This window comes from Amblyomma mixtum, chromosome 4, assembly GCF_055824585.1.
Source record: "Amblyomma mixtum isolate Tamu chromosome 4, ASM5582458v1, whole genome shotgun sequence".
NCBI classification, from domain to species: domain Eukaryota; kingdom Metazoa; phylum Arthropoda; class Arachnida; order Ixodida; family Ixodidae; genus Amblyomma; species Amblyomma mixtum.
The window spans coordinates 145,287,155-145,304,462 of NC_143015.1; the positions used below are offsets into that span (position 1 = coordinate 145,287,155).

Below are 17,308 nucleotides of genomic sequence, written 5' to 3' on the forward strand. Positions count from 1 at the left end.
GATCAAGAGTGGCCTTAGTTATACCGTACTGAGGTACACCAGCATGCAGGCACCTACTTGAAATACACGTCACGATGCTACATTATGCAGAGAAGGTCAGCACTAGCTGTAAGCAGCTTAACAGATGTTGCTTCAGCCGGCTGTTCGTTGCACGGCAGTGCGGAACTGAAAGGCCCGCAGATCATGGGAGTGCTGTATTGGTGATTGCAGAGACATAAAGCTTTCTCACCAAGCCTTTCAGTGCTGGGAAAAAGATCCTGAAGGCTACCCATTTGGCAGTGTGGATATAAAAGTAACATCGGCTCGCATCTCATCAACATGCCCTTACCATGCTGTATAAAACGTGCCGCCGCGGTGGCTCAGTGGTTATGGTGCTCGGCTGCTGACCCAAAAGACGCGGGTTCGATCCCGGCCGCGGCAGCTGGAATTTCTTTGGAGGAGAAATTCTAGAGGCCCGTGTAGTGTGCGATGTCAGTGTACGTTAAAGAACCCCAGGTGGTCGAAATTTCCGGAGCCCTTCACTACGGAGTCCCTCATAGCCCGAGTCGCTTTGGGACGTTAAAAAACCCCATAAACCAAATGTATAAAACGTTGGGTGTGAAATTCCACCATTGTTCTTGGCAGACAGGAAGGTTCTTAGTGCTTGTGTCTTGGATTTCACGTGAGCAGAACAAAAATGAGCCCATAGAGTATTAAGGCCCCATGATAATCGTAGCAAGTACTGTCACATCCCACTGTTATCTGTGCGCTGTACAATGCCAGTGAACGGCACCTTTAGTGTTTTGTCTCCATAGAAACACACACATCTCCCATCAATGAGCGATGTAGACAGGCAGTTCTGAATGCCTCAGTAATGAAAAATGACAGACTGGTGCACGAGGCTGCGAGGTTAGTGTATGGCTTTAGTCAACGAGGAAGCCAGATAATGTGCACTTGAAGCAGTAAACCTATCCATTGTATTATATCTTCACTGTTAAAAACTTTACATCACAAGATGTGTTAACCATTGCTCATGGCTGTGTCATGTCACCAAGTATCAAATTCAAAACTTGTTATTAAAAAAAAAAATTGGCTACCTCTTCGACTAGAGTGGCATTTCTGCTTCGAACAAAACCTGTTACGCAGTTCCACTTAAAAAAACTGAGGGGTCATTAAGTGCTGTACCAATGCAACAGCATGATACTTAAGCATTCTATATTGGCCATATGTGCTCGTAACTGTTACTGCAGAAATATAGCTACAAAAGCTTGTTCAGTACTTCCCCGAATCTTATACACAGCATCCAGATTAGCTCCTGTTTTGGGCTACAACCAGCTCACAAATGTTGAATTGTACCTAACAGAACCATAAATTCAACCGAACACTAACCAGCCTAACCTTAGAGCTAACGTAGCCACTATTAATAGTATTAAAGTAATGCGAAGCATGCAGCTTTAGTTGGCGTCATGCACAATTATGATTGCTTACTCTTAGAAATTTATTACAGACATCATTGAGAGTTGGAGGATGAATGATTATGTCATGACTCTGTGGGAATTTGCAGCATTGCAAGCGGTGTTTGAAAGCTTCAGAAGTATCACTTGGGGAAAATATGGTTGTTTGTATTACAAGACAGTGCACAAGCATTTTTGGGCAAACATTTCATGTCAACAAAGCCCACACCTCTAAAAATCTTGTTCAATATGTATTTGCTGTTTGTTGCATTCCAGACAAGAATACCTTGGCGAAAGTTGTGTTGAGTGAAGTTTTTAAAATCTATTAAAGTTGCAAATTGTGCCTTCGTTAGAGTAGACGAGACGAGAGGGTTGGAGAAAACGCTTTTTTTTTTTGGTACTTGGCAAGGAAACTAACTTCTCAGTGAGGAAGCAGAGGCTACTGGCAAAACCATCTATGCACTAATATGACCTACAGATGTGTTCAAATGAATAGTTTAATAGTTCAGGCACGAGCAGGTGATCTTAGAATATTCTGTCTCTGCAGCGGCACTGTCGTGAGAAGTGTTGAACAGAGAGTTTGCTGTGTGTGTAGCAATGAAGTGCACGGTCTTAAGTTCGCTAGGCCAAGGAACTGCATGTTGTGCTCAGAGAAACATTACAAGATTCTAACCGATTATAGTTAGTGGCGATCTTGAGCCTTTTTTTTTTCATATGTTGCCACCCACTTCCCCTCCTAGGCATGCGTGCCTACTTGGTTGAAATATACACCTCCTAAATTATCTTGGCTCAACAGGTGCCATGCACGTAGCTTTCAAGGTTCCTAAAACGTCAGAACTTCATATGTAGGATCTCAATCTGTTCCTTCTGTTTCAGAATAAACCAGTACTAGTGGCTCACTGAACAAATATATTTGATAGCATGAGAAAAGTACCGTACCTCAGTGCTCAAAGACAAAATGATGAGCAGTTTTCGGTGTCCATGTAAGCCCGAAGAAGACTAGCACCAAAGTGACCAAGGCGCTGGAGGTCTCTTTATAAGTTAGCGGATCGGGCCAACTTAGAATCTCCCAATAATTCTGCTACAAAGATCCTAATGCTGCCTTCAACTCCTGCAACAATTTTGTGTAGCTGCGATGCCAGTTGTGAAGGGTATATTGTACAGTTCCTTGGATTCCGATTTGTGATGCTGCTGGTTCTGCAAAATTTGCACCGATAGCTGCATCATTTGTTTCATGCTACGAACTTGGCCATTGTTTATGGTTACACAATTTCTCGCGTGGTGCTCACATTCATACTTGAGTGGCTGTCGAAGAGGAAACTGGTGTAGTCTTTAGAGAGAGCTGTTGTGTAGTCAATTAATTACTGTCCTGTGAAGTTTTCGTTTACATTCCCAGGTAGCACTGAGGCATTATAACAGCAGTCATGGCAGTCCATATTGCTGTATCTGTGGGATAACTTGAGGTCCGGTTTGAATGTCAGAAGGAAGGTAAGGTGTGAAATGGTAGCAGTAGAACCCATCTATAGTAAAGTGACTTGAATTGTAACAGAGACTAGGAATATCTTTGCTGAAGCCACGGTGTTTATTAATAATGTGCCAATCAATGCAGCAGACAGTATTTGCGTGCTACAGAAGGAATCCCTTCTTTTCTCTCTTCGAACTGGTTTCCAACTCCAAATTTTTCATGACTGCAGCATTAAGAGCAATCCCAACATCTCTCCCCACCTCAATAATGTCCATTACATTTTCGGGATGGAGGCTTCCAGTGCCGCCTTTGAAGAGACTGACAACCTGCCCAGCCCCTGTCACAGCCATAGCTAGCGAACCCACGGCACAGGCTTCTTCCTCTTGCGTCGCATCCAGCACAAACTGTTGGCCAATCTTGGAAAGTGTTATGAAGCAAGGCACGTTGGCGACACTCAGCTTGCTGACGTCATACGGGTCATCTGAAACCTCAATCTCTGGTTCCCCATTTTCATCCACGGTGACTGAAACTTTTGGAATCTTGAGGTCAAACAAAGCTGCCTTGACTGCCACGGACACAGCATCAACCAAGCTTCCTCCACATTCCAAAATCAACACGTCCACATAGAGAACCCAGGCTTGTTGACCGGGAACAACTGACAAAGACTTCAGGTCAAGGCACCTTGGAGAGCCAAAAGTTTGAGCCAAGGCCGACCTGATCTTAGTGGCAACCTCTTCTCCGCCCCTGCCTTCAAATTCAGGATCAGCATTAGCAGTGCAGTCGACGAAAAACTCTATGCGGCCTTGCTCGGGCGAGGTCGGATCAGGAGCATCGAGTTCAGCCTTGATGCCAACCAAGATGTCAGTACTTGCCAGTCGAACATGCGACGAACCACTGCAGTTTGACACGATGCCGGTCTCGAGTTCCAGATATCGGTACTCTAAACAGCTGCGACCGTCGCAGCGCAGATCTTCTTGTATACCGTGCACAATGTACGTCTTTTCCGCTTCGCTGATGAGTACACCAGCCATTGTCACGATACTTTCACAAACAAGTCAGTTATTAGCAGCAGAAAAACTCTTCAGGCTCTAACACAAGATCACCGGTTTCATCTCATTATGGCCAGTAGGTAGCTTGTTTGAAACGTGCCGAGTTCAACGCGCAGGCGTTCAACGTGAGTGCACGCGTGGGACAAACGCGTGCATGCGCGTGCGATGGAACGTTGAAACGTTGAATGGACAAATGTTAAGAGAGAGGCGGCGTTTCATGTGGCGCCACCACCAGTTAACCATAACGTCTATCAGTCAGTGTCATTGAGGTTCGAGTCTGCGCAAAAGCGATGTTTAGAGCTCATTTTAAGCGGTTTTTAAGCAGTCGTATTTTTTAAGAAATTTTTAACATTAACAGCTGAAAAGTTCGTACTATTTGCTGTGTTTTACCTTGATATAGACTCGCAATATCTGTAGAGAGATGCGTTTGTCTGACTTTTCTGACGGTCCTCACCGGAGGAGGAGACGACGTCGCCGCAGGTGGGGTGGGCTGCCGAGACCGGCGAGAAGCATACTTACCTGGTGCCGGGGTTACCGTGATCAGCGAGGCGGTGCCTCCAGGGAGAGGCGCGGGCATTGCACTGCGCTCGTGCTGACCCCTGCCACTACCCCAAACTGGGGCAGATGGGGCATGCAATTTTTGGTAGTGGGGGACTGCGTTCGCGCTTTCCCCCTCATTACGAAATCCAAAATAAGAACACATTATACACACTGGAGAGTTGTTGTGCTCAGTCAGATATGCACACTTTGCTCGCGTGCCGCGCGATAATCCTTTCATTTTACTAATGCTTAGTAGCTTTTTACTTTCACCGGATTGGCAACATTTTTGAAGTCTGAACGTACAACGTGTTGCGCACATAAACGCGCGTCGCAGAAGCATACTAAACGGGCGAATTGTTCGAGCTCAAATTTCGCGCACAAATAGCACTTCGTCGGCAGAATATGTTTATACCACGTTTGTTTTGAGAAGTACTGATTCGATCAGAAGTCGAGCATTTATTTAAGCCGCCGCTGTGTCAGCCATCGCATTGGTGGCGCCATCTCGTTTGTCGGCCGTGGAGATTCGGCACGGGAGGTGGGGGTTGGTTTGTTTTGCAAAAGGCTAATAGCTCGTGCTCGCGGTGTCCGTCCTTGCGCTGGAATCGGGCCAACTGTGGCCTCTCCTCCGCGCAGCGGGGCAACCTCCCCCGTATTTCCTTTCCTCTAATTCATTTTCTTCACTACGGGCCCTCTTTGTGTTCCTCCCTTCCTCTGCAAACGGATGACGGGTGTCGACCGAGAGATGCGAGACAGTTACTGCGTAATATCCTTTTCTCAAATAGAATTTTCATTTTCTGCACTACGACTCCTCTTTATCTTTCTTCTTTCACTCCTGCCTCCCTTCTTGTACGGTGCGGTTCTGGTGTCCACCGCGACGGTTGCTAGGCAACGGCTCTTGCAGCCGCAACAGCAACACAAGCGCGATTCAGAGGCGTCCACTGACCGAGGGGGCCAGTCATGACCGCTTCCTTTCCTTAAAATGATCGTAAACGTCAACGCTCCAATCAACACAATGAACGCGGAACGGACAACGGCGACGCCGTGAAACGGGCGCCAAAGAGCTCGCTCTAAAACATTGCAATCAAAATAGACTGCAGTCACCTAAGACAATAAAAACCGCACATGTGGGAAGCCCACCACGCGCCAAGCGGTTCGGGAAAGGGGTGATGGGTTGACCACAAGGCTTTCGCCAAGCACACTTTAGAATTTCCAAAGTGTCTTCGGTAATTTTTTTCATCTGCTTTATCGATGATCACAACGTTCTTAGCTTCACCAGAACTCCACTAAATTTCAAGCCTTCGGTGAAGGAGAGAGAGAGAGAAAACTTTATTACAACAGGAATTCGGGGCACGCCCCAGGGTCCCCGCACGACCCCACTCCACTCAAGTGTTTATGTTCCTGAGGTCCATAACACAAGGACAGTCTTCAAAATAAACTTCGAACACCCCGCAAAACCCCCTCTCTGCCGATTCTTCACGGTCGACAAACGAGATGGCGCCACCAGTGCGATCGCTGAGAGAACGGTTTGATTTCCTTGTCACCGCAGTCGATGCGAATATGCGACTTTTTTTATCGATTCAAGCAAGTAACCCAAACAAATGTGGCATGAAACAATTCTGCCAACCAATTGCCATCCCTGTGCTAAATTTGAGCTTGTACAATCCACCCGTGTTGACGAGAGAAGCATTCTACTGCGCGTTTATTACCGCAATAGTAGGTATACACAGTATTAGCAACATCCAGTGCTTCTGTTTTGAACAGTTTTGACAACTTCATTCTGTTAAAAGCGACTTATTTGCAAGTTAGCGGAAATGTGAAAGAATTATGCACTCTAACAAAATCATATCGCAGCATCATGTGGTTAGGTAGCAATCAAGGGCCTGGCTGTAACTCAAAAAAAAAAAAATTCAGGTGGCACTTTGATGACCTAAAGTGCGGTTTGTGTCGAGTGGAACGCGACAGCGTCTTGCAACGCTGCCAGGGAGTCCACAGAACGCCATCTCTTGTTCGTCTGTACGTCTTGCTAGTCGGTCAATTGGTTTTAGAGGAAAGGAAATGTATCTGTCTGGCATATCTCGTTGGACACCTGAACTTCGCTGTAATGGGAAGGGAAGAAGATGGGAGTGAATGAAGACACCCTATTCACTAGACGCTTTGTTCATTCCAAACCACCGAGCTGGCATAGCGGAGTGGTTAGCGTGCTCGTCTCCACTCCGGAGACCCTGGTTCGATTAACTCGGTTTTATTATCTGGTCTGACTAGAAAGGTTAATTAGGCTAATTGATCTATTACTCAATTAGTTATTAATTATCATGCAATTATCATGGAATGCCTCAAATCGCGTTCCGATATCATTCGAACGCCATCGATTAAGTAATGATTGGCATATGCCCATGTACGTAACCGAAACGCGGATACAACGACGCGGCTGCTAACGACAGTGTGAGGCATTAAATGCCTTAAAAAAAAGGTAATTTGAGTGGTCACATGACAAATACTTTCGAAAGTTGGCGTAGCGAATCCGCGGCGTGCTGTTATATACGCGGGCCCATGAAATTAAAATCGTTTCAATTTTGGTAACAACGAAGGTTGCGCTTTCAAACGTCTCGAGACCACACTTTTGAGCGTCGATGTTATGTCCACGAAATGTTTATTTGGTTACTCGTGCTACTGAAAGAAAAAAAAAATGAGGCGTTGGTCGAACAGAATTTGAGCATTTGACGCGTACCGAGACCATGCACAACCGCGGTCGGACTGTATACAACTTACGAAAGCCTTTGCGGATCACGGTGGTGCGGATTCATTGGTGTTGCTAGCATATAAAGCTCGCACAATCTTGCCGCACGTTCCATCACCTCAGCTCCGGCGCAGGAGTTCTCTGATTGATACGTGCGGTCGGATTTCTCATCCGTGGCACTTGGCTGCGGTCGCTATGGAAGAACGGAATGTGTAGTACGCTTGAATGCTGCAACTTCGAAGCAATCGATACTCAATACGAGACTGTCGCAGGATTCATGGAGTTTCTCCGTCTTCGCTAGCTGCGGTACTCCGACACGTTTTCCAGTGGTTCTACACATGCAGTGTATTTAGTGCACTGCAATGGAGGAATACTACGAGTAGAGGAGTTGGAAGGCATTTCAAGTGGCGCCACCATCAGTTTGTTCGAGTCGGCATCAAAGCTTTGTTTAAAGCACGTTTTAAGCTGGTAATAGTCAGTCACGTGTTAAAGAAATTCTTTAAAATAGCAGCTCAAAAGTTCGTACCATTTTCTATGTTGTACCTTGATATAGACTCACAATATGCTAAAGAGAGATGCGTTTTTCTGACTTTTCTGACAGTCCTCACCGGAGGAGGAGACGACGTCGCCGCAGGTGGGATGGGCTGCCGAGACCGGCGAAAAGCATACTTACCTGGTGCCGGGGTTACCGTGATCAGCGAGGCGGTGCCTCCAGGGAGAGGCGCGGGCATTGCACTGCGCTCGTGCTGACCCCTGCCACTACCCCAAACTGGGGCAGATGGGGCATGCAATTTTTGGTAGTGGGGGACTGCGTTCGCGCTTTCCCCCTTCATGTGAAATCAAAAAAAGAACACATCATACACACACCTTACCTTGTTGGATAATGGGGTAGACTAGGGTGAGTTTATATGTGCTAATTTCCCTTCTCATACCATGATCTAAAGTAAGATGACCCCATATTGTCTATGATGGGGTAGCGGTTTTTCCATGGTGAATGTTTTTTGCGTCCTCTTCCGTTTTTCTTTTTCGAGGTGTGGAATGATGTCCCGACCAGCGTTTGTAGTATAGCTGTATAGTATAGTATATAGTTTATAGTATATCTAAAAACGTTGGTCCCGACTCTCTAGAGCATTGAGCAATTGCGGTGTGACGTCTGTACTGTGCAAGGTATTTTAAGTTACCTGCGCGAGGTCACTTAATTAGGTGCGTCATGGAGATTTGCAAATTCTGGTTAATTGGTTGTGGAGACGCTCTGGGTTTCAGTTTTGGCTCAACTAAATCAGGTGTGATGATTTTCAACGATACAACTGATCAGGTGCTTACAATACAAGGCCATGAAATACCCTGAGTGGCCGAATATAAATGTCTCGGGATGTGGCTAAATCATGAAAATCATGAAAAGTCTCTTAGGGGAAAAGGGCAAAGAGATGCCGGGATAATGAAAACATAGGGCATTATATGAGGGTGAAACAAATATGAAGTACTGAGAGGTATTTCGAAAGGAATAATGGTGCCGCGGCTTACATTCGGGAATGCGGTTCTGTGTTAAGGGCAGTTCAGTCGAGATTAGAAGTAAATCAGAGAGCTGTTGGAAGATTAGCACTAGGTGTCCACGGCAAAACCTCAAACGAGGCATTACTAGGGGGTATGGACTGGACATCGTTCGAAGCACGGGAAGCTCACAGTAAAATACTGCATGAAGAAAATTGGTCGGTAACAGGTGTGCAGCTAAGGTATTTAAATACTTATACAGAAAGAGCGTTGACTCACAGTGGCGGAAAAGAACTAGGACACTAACCAGTAAGTATGCTGGACACGAGGACGGAGAAAGAAAGAGCATTAAACGACAGGTTAAAAACACAGAAGTAAAAAACTGGATTAATTCAATGGAAAAGAAGCATAGTGTAGAACTATATCGAAAGGCAGATCAGGAAGGAATTGTTCTATGATAACTCAAGAGGCAGTGCCCTACTCTTTTAAGCTAGGTCAGGATTTCTTAGAACGCGCAGCTTCAAAAAAAAAAAAATAACGAAGAAGATGACGCATATGGTGTGTCATTGAGGCTTTGGCGCGTCCGCGTCTTGTATTGTTTTCTTGGGAGTAAATAAAGTATTTATTATTATTTATTATTAGCTTGGCACCAATTTACCTTCTTTGGGCTCTCCTCACTGAACCCTGGCCAATCCCCCGTCGTGGGTATGTGCCATGCCACCAAGCACCAAGGCAAGTGACAAAGCGGTGAACACTGAAAAAAACCAGTAAATGAACACGGTATCTCGGAGGTCACTATGGCTTTTGTATTTCGCCTGTAGGAGGCGCCACTTACTATGCCGAATCGGGAAATGTGTAGCTTGGGTCGTAGATTGTAGGTCCATGTCTATGGAGCGAACGTAGAAACATGGCGTAGGGCGGTGGCGGCGGTTCAACTTGAGCTGAGCGCGCTGCTCTCGGCCGGTTAATGCCATCTGTAATCGAGATGACAGCTTGCGGCGACCGCATCGACGAGATGGCCAACAAGGCATAATCCACCGGGCCGGTTTAAAGATGCGCCGAGTGCCGAAGTCGGGGCCTACGCTGCGGTTCAAGTGAGCTGCACTTTAGTTTCGCTTTGTGGTCTCTGCAGGCGACGCAGTTTACGCTGTTCGCAATTCTTTTTGCTAGAATGACTTTGAATGTGCAAAAAGAGCATCCGAAGCTGTTCAGAAATGCAGAGTTGCCCAGTTTTCGTGGAGCCCTGAATAAGAATGCGTGTGCTTGCAGCACAGCGATGCCCCTTTGCCGAGTCGGCCGGAGGTCTGCTTGGCGCCCGTATATCTCGGCTTCAGCAGACGTTGCGGTGTAGGCAACAATTGGGATTATGCCTGTGCGCCTGTGCTAGCGATCGTAGCCGTGGCCACATCCCTTAATTTTGCAAGCAATTTGCTAATCCACCTAATTGTACGTTCTACTGTAGCCGTGACAGCACAATTGCTGGACACGAGCGTTGTATCGCGTTGACGTCACGCTGCTAGGAGTGGCAATACGGAGAACGGACGCGCAGCCAAAAGGATGCTTTAAACAACCTTATATACGATGACCAATGATAAGAACGTTGAATGAGAGAGGTATATATGTTGTTATATGTTGGGTGAGACACCATATATAGGTGATGTTAGATAGTGTAATTTTTCTTTTAAAATCGAGCGTGCATGGTATTTCGCGACCTAGTCGGTAGTGTCGAAATTAAGTCATGAAATTTAACAAATAGAAAAAAAGGGGATCTGTAATGCAGTCGTCGAATAGTGCCTGAGTTGGCAGCTTTTTTCTCTTTTTATTATAGGTTGTGCTTGTTTTAAGTTATTATTGTGCAGTGTTGTACTGTGCAGTCCTCAACGGCTTCACACGGATGTACTGTGTGCTGATCAGGTTGTGTCTGTGGTGTTAGCTTGGTAAACCCGATATCTTTGTTGTGGTGAGGAGTGAAGTGGCTTCTAGAAAATGCTGTCTTGTTTTCAGTAGATGTAAAATGGCTGCTGTAAAAGCTAACTTGCGTCCAGGCTTATTGGTCTAACCCGTTATTGACTCTGAAATGCAGGTGACTTGTTTTCAATTGCTTACGAACAGTTCAAGCTGCGCTTCGAGTGCATCTTGTACTGACATCAAAGCTATAGCCATCGATTGGCAGTTATTCTCAAGAGTTCTCAAGTACCATTGACATTTTATGTGGTTAAGGCCTCCGGAATCCATGTGAAATTGTGTGAAACATTCAAGCGTAGATGACAGCTGGTTGGTACTTTAGGCTGCGTTTTAGGCTGCGTTTTATTTTATTGATAACATTCACTGAGCCTTGGTCTTTGCTGAATACCTTCAGTTTCTGTCGGAACATGTGATTTTTAGCTAGCAGATTACATGTCTGTCACCTCATTCATGCAACTTGGACATCTTGCATGGTAATCGATGCTTGTTGATAGCTGCCTTTCGGTGGCAATTTTTGAGAAGTCAGTATCTATTTGTGGGCAGTTCTTTCACGTAAGATAGGTCAGAACAGCCTGGACACAAGTTGGCTTGTACTCTTGGCACTGGTTGTTTTGACTAACTTTACCCAAAGAGTAAGCTGGGACAATTGTAGAGGTTTGGAGGTGATGCAATTTCATAATGTGTGCAGTGTTAACTAGTTTGTATTTACTGAAGTGGGTACTGTTTGAGATGACTTGTTCAAGGGAGGAGCTTGAGATGCGCCTTTATGGCTGCAGGAACTAGAATTTTCGCTGCCAGCCTCTAGCGTTCCTGAGTTGTATCTGAGTGTAACTGCCTTGGATATTGCATCCGAGGTAAAGGTGCACAGGTTTGATTTCTTCCTTTGTAGCATCAGAATTCAACTTTGTCTGCAGAGGCCATTGTTGATGGCTGTAGCAAATTTAACCTGTGATAGCACATTCGTAGTATACAAGGGTCTCCTTTCTTTATGATAACACTACTAAATGCAGCAGTAAGGTATTGGAAACATGCTTGAAACACTTGCAAAAGGAACTATTAGTTGTCTTCCAGAGAGTGACCTATGAAGCAGAAATATTCTGTATAGGGTATTTAGGTTGTCAAGAAAACAGCGCCGTGAAAGAAAAGTGATGTTATATTTTCAGGCATCCCTTGAACTTTTGCTTGTGTTACGGGAGGTCAGATGTGTTTCAGAGTGAAATGCTGTAGGTGCAATGCTTTATTTTAAGTAAGTACACAATCTCGGACTGCGAATTTGTTGGCACGGAGCGGCCAGTGTTGCAGTATTGGTTTAAGTTGTCAGTTTGTCATAGTTACCAAAGAACATCAACCAAGGTTTGCTAAGTATGCCAAGCTACCGTGCATTTTTTTTTTTTCTAAAATTGATAAAAGCCATATTATTTGTTAAAACAGATGCTTGGGCAAGTTGGTAACTCATTTTCACTGGAACAGTGCGCACTAAGACACGGATAAGCTTGGGAAGGTGTGCAAAATGGTTAACACTGATTTCGTTCCCAGAGAATGCGACATCAAGCATGAAAATTGATTCGTGTCATGTGAAGAAGGTGTAGTGTATGCCATTCCCTTGTCACGCGGCAAGCTGTATGTGGGTCAGACGGGGAGATGCCTCAATGAACGCCTGAAGGAGCACAATAATAACGTGCATAACACAGTAAAAGGGCATCTCGGGATCCATTGTAGAGACTGTGAAAGCAAAACTTGCCACCCTGACTTCACTCGCACATGAATTTTAAGTAAACACAGTGACCAATTAACACGCGAAATAATCGAAGCAGCGCACATCGCCTGGTCTAAAGACGCATGCGTCAGTAGCCCCTCTTTATCGATCGGTTCTAAAGAATTGGCATTTTTAGTGAAGGGAAAATGATCATGTTGTTATCGTCCTTGTTCAGTGTGACATGCATGAATTGAGTATGAATCTATGAATGGATGGTTTGTTTTCTTGTGTTGTTGGAACTGTATATATGCATCGTTCCAAACAATAAACACCAGTTGAAAGTCAGCGCTCGTGTGTGTCGTGTCTCCCTTCGTGTCCGTGTCTTAGTGCACGCTGTTCCGGTGAAAAACCATATTATTTGCAGTGGAGGAACTGTTGTGAACATTGACTTGGTAGATTTTAATTGCTTTCGATTTGCTTGTGTAATTCAGCAGCTGCAGGGTTCAGGGTTTGGGATAATTGGTTATGTATAACAGGATTTTAAAAGCGCTCAATAGACGACGATGCAGAAAGATGGACACGCAGGTTGTAATTTTATTCATGCGAGGAAGTGGTATTCCTGCTCTTGGCAGAGACTTGCTTACAAAGCTTTTGCCAGTTAGTGGAGCAAACGTAGCAGGGGATGGCAGAAAGTTAGGTGGGCGGATGAGATTAAGAAGTTTGTGGGGATACAGTGGCGGCAGCTGACAAAGGACAGGGTTAATTGGAGAGACATGGGAGAGGCCTTTGCCCTGCAGTGGGTGTAGTCAGGCTGATGATGATGATGATGGTGGTGACCACTGAATTTTCTCCTTTTTTTTTCCTCTTTTACTTTCTTGTCGAGCACCCCCTGACCTCACTGAAAGATAAAGCATGTTTTTTTTAAAAGCAGTATTGAAGGAGGACTTGCGCAATCATTGCCATCATGCACTACTTCCACTGCTTCAACAGTTTTTCACGTAATTTTACATTTACTCTGAAAGAGAGCTTTGCATTTATGAAACTCTGTGTAGTAGGTGCTGTTACGCTTGAAGCAATCATGAAATTATATTTACTGAGGTAAGGAAAAGTGCACGATAGCTTGTTATTCCATCACTCGTTACAACACCCAAAACTTTTTTTTAAGCTAGCTCCATTAACACTGAAGATATTGGTGATTAAAAGTGATGGTCCTCCTCTCCTCCCTCAACTCATACACGCCGACGCGCCAGAAAAAAATAAAGAGAACTGGTCGTGACTGCGCCCTTACCCTCCATCCCAGTGACGTTACTTGGGCATGCCCAGTGAGAAGGCTCACTCAGACTGCCCATTTACATCATCAGGGTAGGGGTGTCTAAGAATGCACGGTGAGGTATTGCCGTAATAGGTTATGAGCAGCAGTGTTTAAAAAATTATTTGTAAATTATAAGGATCACACGCAGCTTTTGAATTTGACTCGAATACTCACAAGACCATCTCTACAGATTTTTATGCTATATAATATGATTATCAAAATCATTTCAGTGTTCCGATTGCTCAGGTGCCTTCCTCTGCTGTTATCCACATTATAGTTCTGCTCACGTAGCCTTTAGTTTAAACATCTCCCCTGTTTGTTCACTACAACATTTTCCGCAGGTCAAAGATACTTTATAACGACCCTTTGTGTGCCCTTCCTGAAATACCTCCATCTGCATAAGCATGAACTTGTTTGGGGCAGGAAACACCACGGTTACTTTAACTGGCCAAGCACCAACTTTGCTTAGATTATGCAAACGCCTGTGCTTGCAAGGTATGACTGCGACTTTCCTTCCGTCGTTGGTCTTTTCTAGCTCTTGCTGAGACAACAGGGCTTATCTTTTCCTTTTCTTTTTAATGAGTCCTTCAGCCACTGATAGCCTATGTCCTGCAACTTTTTTGACTACAACACTCTTTCTTCAACTGCATGAGGGCAAGACTTTTCACAGCATTTGTGAAACCTTAAAAGAGCTCTCTTGCGTTCGATAAGCTTTGAATGCACAGAACTGAAGGATAAAGGCATTTCTCTATTTCTGGGAGGATAAATTCAGCTTGTGTGACCTTTTGAGGATTTTAACCTGATATCAAGAAAGCATAGGTGCATCTGTTCTTGTCATGCGTCACAAAAGGTAGCGATAAACAGTCCAAAAACTTCCTTAAAGGACCTTTGACAGCTGCTTAAAGGCTGAGGAAGGTGTTTGCCGGAGACACCTTGGGCTTCCCCTTTTATGCTTGGTTGGAGGAATTGTTACGAAGGAAAACAAAGGAAGGCCTGTTATATTAGTAAGAGCTTGAAAAGACCAAACATAGAAGCAAAATCACAGTCATACCTTACAAGCACTGGCTTTTGCATAATCTAAGGAAAACAGGCAATAGGGTTAAAGCAACCGTGGTGTTTTCTGTCCCAAAACAGTTGAGTGCACTATGTAGTCAAAACGTTTCAGGAAGGTCAAGAAAGGCTGCTTGCACAGTCAGGCACCAGAAGCCATTTGTAAGATGCAGGCATGGGGACGTCTTTGACCTGTGGAAAATTATATTGGACAGCCATGGGCAGTATCTTTGAGTATCTTTTGATACATTTTGTGTATTGCTCCTAGGTATCGCTTACGAAAAAAGTAAGTATCGGAGTATCGGGATTGAAGAGTACAACTTTAATGTATCGTGTGGTTTAACGGTATTCGGTACTGAAAACGATAGTATGCCGCATGTTTTGAAATTGCTGCAATTCAGACTTTGGGCCGGTGGTACTCGCTCGTGCGGTAGTTCATGTCAAAAAGGAATGGAGCAGAATTAGGAAGAGACGATGCTGATGCCATTGGCCCAGTCAGTCTTCTGTCTTCCTATGTTTGTCATTTGACAGATAGACATATATGTTACGTTTGTGCACACTCTGTGATAGAAAGGACAAGACAGGCTCACCGTTATGGTAGGAACAACACCTTGACACCGCTGTTTCAAGTTGTGGCGGTTGCCAACAGATATGGAAGGCTGTCATCTTGCTCAGAAGCTTGCAACACATATGTTGTTGACTTTGCAAGTACGATAGAGATCACCCTCTTGCACACTGCGCCAATGAGATCATCACTGCTGGAAGCGTCAAATGCATCGGGTGACACATTCCCAAGAGGCACTAGTGAAACCATAGAGTTTCTTACTATTACCTAGAGGGAAAGCTGGCGGCGCTGCACTTCAGCCACCATGGACGCTCAAAGCATCATGGGGCGGTGAGCTACTTGTTGCGGGACAGTCGTAGTTTTTCGGGAACACGGAGTGGCACTACTAAGATGTTTCATTCCGAAAACGCTGTTCGTGTGTGCGCAGACGACTTTCGCGGGAACGCAGTGTGCAAAAGCCATAGTAGTAAAAACGTGACGACACACGACGCCAATAAAAGGTTTCACTTTTCCGAAATGCCATTAAAAAACCTCTTATGGTGTTTAAGCACAACATTTTTTTTAAAAACATATTTACTTTTAAAAGTGCGCCTGTTAAGTACGAAATATTAGTTTTTATAGTGTTCATTACTAGGCCAATAGGAGAGCGAGTCGTCTCTTATTTTGGGCAAATTTTGCACTTAAATGCTTTTCTGCTCGTTTGTTGCAATCATTAGACAAGATATTGAATGTTAGGACGTTTGTAGTTATCAAACAGCTGTATTTGTCTATTATTTTTTTGCCAAAAGTTGCAGTTCCTCAACAAGTTGCTCACCGGCCCATGATGCTTTGAGCGCCCATGGTGGCTGAGGTGGTCACGTGGGGTCGCCATGCAAACTCCCATAGACGGGCTGCCAGCTTTCCCTCTAGGTAATAGTAAGAAACTCTGTGAGTGAAACATGAGCTTCTTAACCATACTCCTGGATCCTCGAGTTGACATGGCTATGCCTCACTCTTATTCGTTGATAAAAGGCACCTTCATAGAACAGAACATGGCGACATGCTAGGCTACTCTTGTATACGGAGGCTTTTTCATTTGCTTTGCTTATAGCATGACTGCATCGCAGGTCTCTTTTGGACTGTCTGTTTGTGCAGATGCTGTTAAAAAAATTTAAGTAAAGGTAACATTGAAATAACAGTGGTTAGCTAGGTATGTTTTGCCAATAAAACCTTTCAGACATTTTATTTCTTTGTTTTCCTCCCAGCTTTTAACATAGTGTGTTTATTCTCAAATGCCTGTTCAACACAGTGCTTGGGAGAAAGCAGTTCGTTCTTCCCAAGTGCATGCAGCTTTCACCTTTTTTGCATAGGGCAAAGGCACAGGCAACCTGGTAAATATTGCAGTAACAAACGAAGAGTGTCGGAAAATGCTGAATGTTTTTCATATGTAGTCAAGTGCTCACATACTGGTTTGCAGGAAGATAACCTCCTTAAGACAGATTTTGCTAGGCTGTTAATGCAAGTGATCGTTTCAACGCTAACATGGCCCCAGTTCTAAGGAGAACCAGCTTCACCGACGGCAGAATTTAAAGAAATTGGAGCTTGAAGAAATCTGTGTGGCCCGATTGTTTTAAACCATTTCGAAAACATTGTGATATACCGAGTACACTTAGGTTCCAGAAACCATGGAAATTTTCTAACTTAGCTAATCATATTACCAACTTTATTGGATTTCTGCGATGCATCGAACTGTCGACGATACAGTATTGAGTGCCTGTATTGGAAATCAAATTTTGTTCTATATCTTATATCGGAAATGCAATTTTTGATGGTATTGGGTATGAGTAGCAAAGGTACTTATTTGAAGTATCATGCCCAACCGTGCAATTGGACAAAGGGAGATGTTTAAACAGAAGGTTAGGTGAGCACGACTATAATGTGGAAAACAAAATAGGAGGGAACCTGAGCTGTCATTCTCTTAAGTGTAAGTGTGCCTACTGCCCTGATTTTCGTAAATACGAGGTCT

At 44.5% G+C, this 17,308-nt stretch overlaps 2 protein-coding genes and 2 non-coding genes across 5 annotated transcripts in view; 3 read left to right on the forward strand and 1 right to left on the reverse strand.

Annotated features, from left to right (window-relative positions):
- Positions 1-17,308, forward strand: part of LOC149348638 (uncharacterized) — a 42,045-nt gene that overhangs the window by 3,930 nt on the left and 20,807 nt on the right. The window contains exon 1 of one of the 2 annotated variants that reach the window (XM_089585870.1): positions 9,600-9,809. The exons of the other annotated variant lie outside the window; for it this stretch is intronic. Coding sequence (XP_089441996.1) covers positions 9,769-9,809 — 41 coding nt within the window. The 5' untranslated portion in view covers positions 9,600-9,768. Of the gene's footprint in view, positions 1-9,599; positions 9,810-17,308 lie in introns of those variants that run through there. 2 annotated transcript variants of the gene reach the window in all.
- On the reverse strand, positions 2,993-4,131 carry LOC149348639 (exosome complex component RRP42-like). Its single transcript, XM_089585868.1, has one exon. It carries the CDS (start codon positions 3,927-3,929, stop codon positions 3,060-3,062), a length of 870 nt encoding a protein of 289 aa, XP_089441994.1. The 5' UTR covers positions 3,930-4,131; the 3' UTR covers positions 2,993-3,059.
- LOC149348640 (U1 spliceosomal RNA) lies at positions 4,459-4,622 on the forward strand. Its single transcript, XR_016282585.1, has one exon. It is a non-coding gene; the product is annotated as a U1 spliceosomal RNA (small nuclear RNA).
- Positions 7,890-8,053, forward strand: LOC149348641 (U1 spliceosomal RNA). The gene has a single exon (XR_016282596.1). It is a non-coding gene; the product is annotated as a U1 spliceosomal RNA (small nuclear RNA).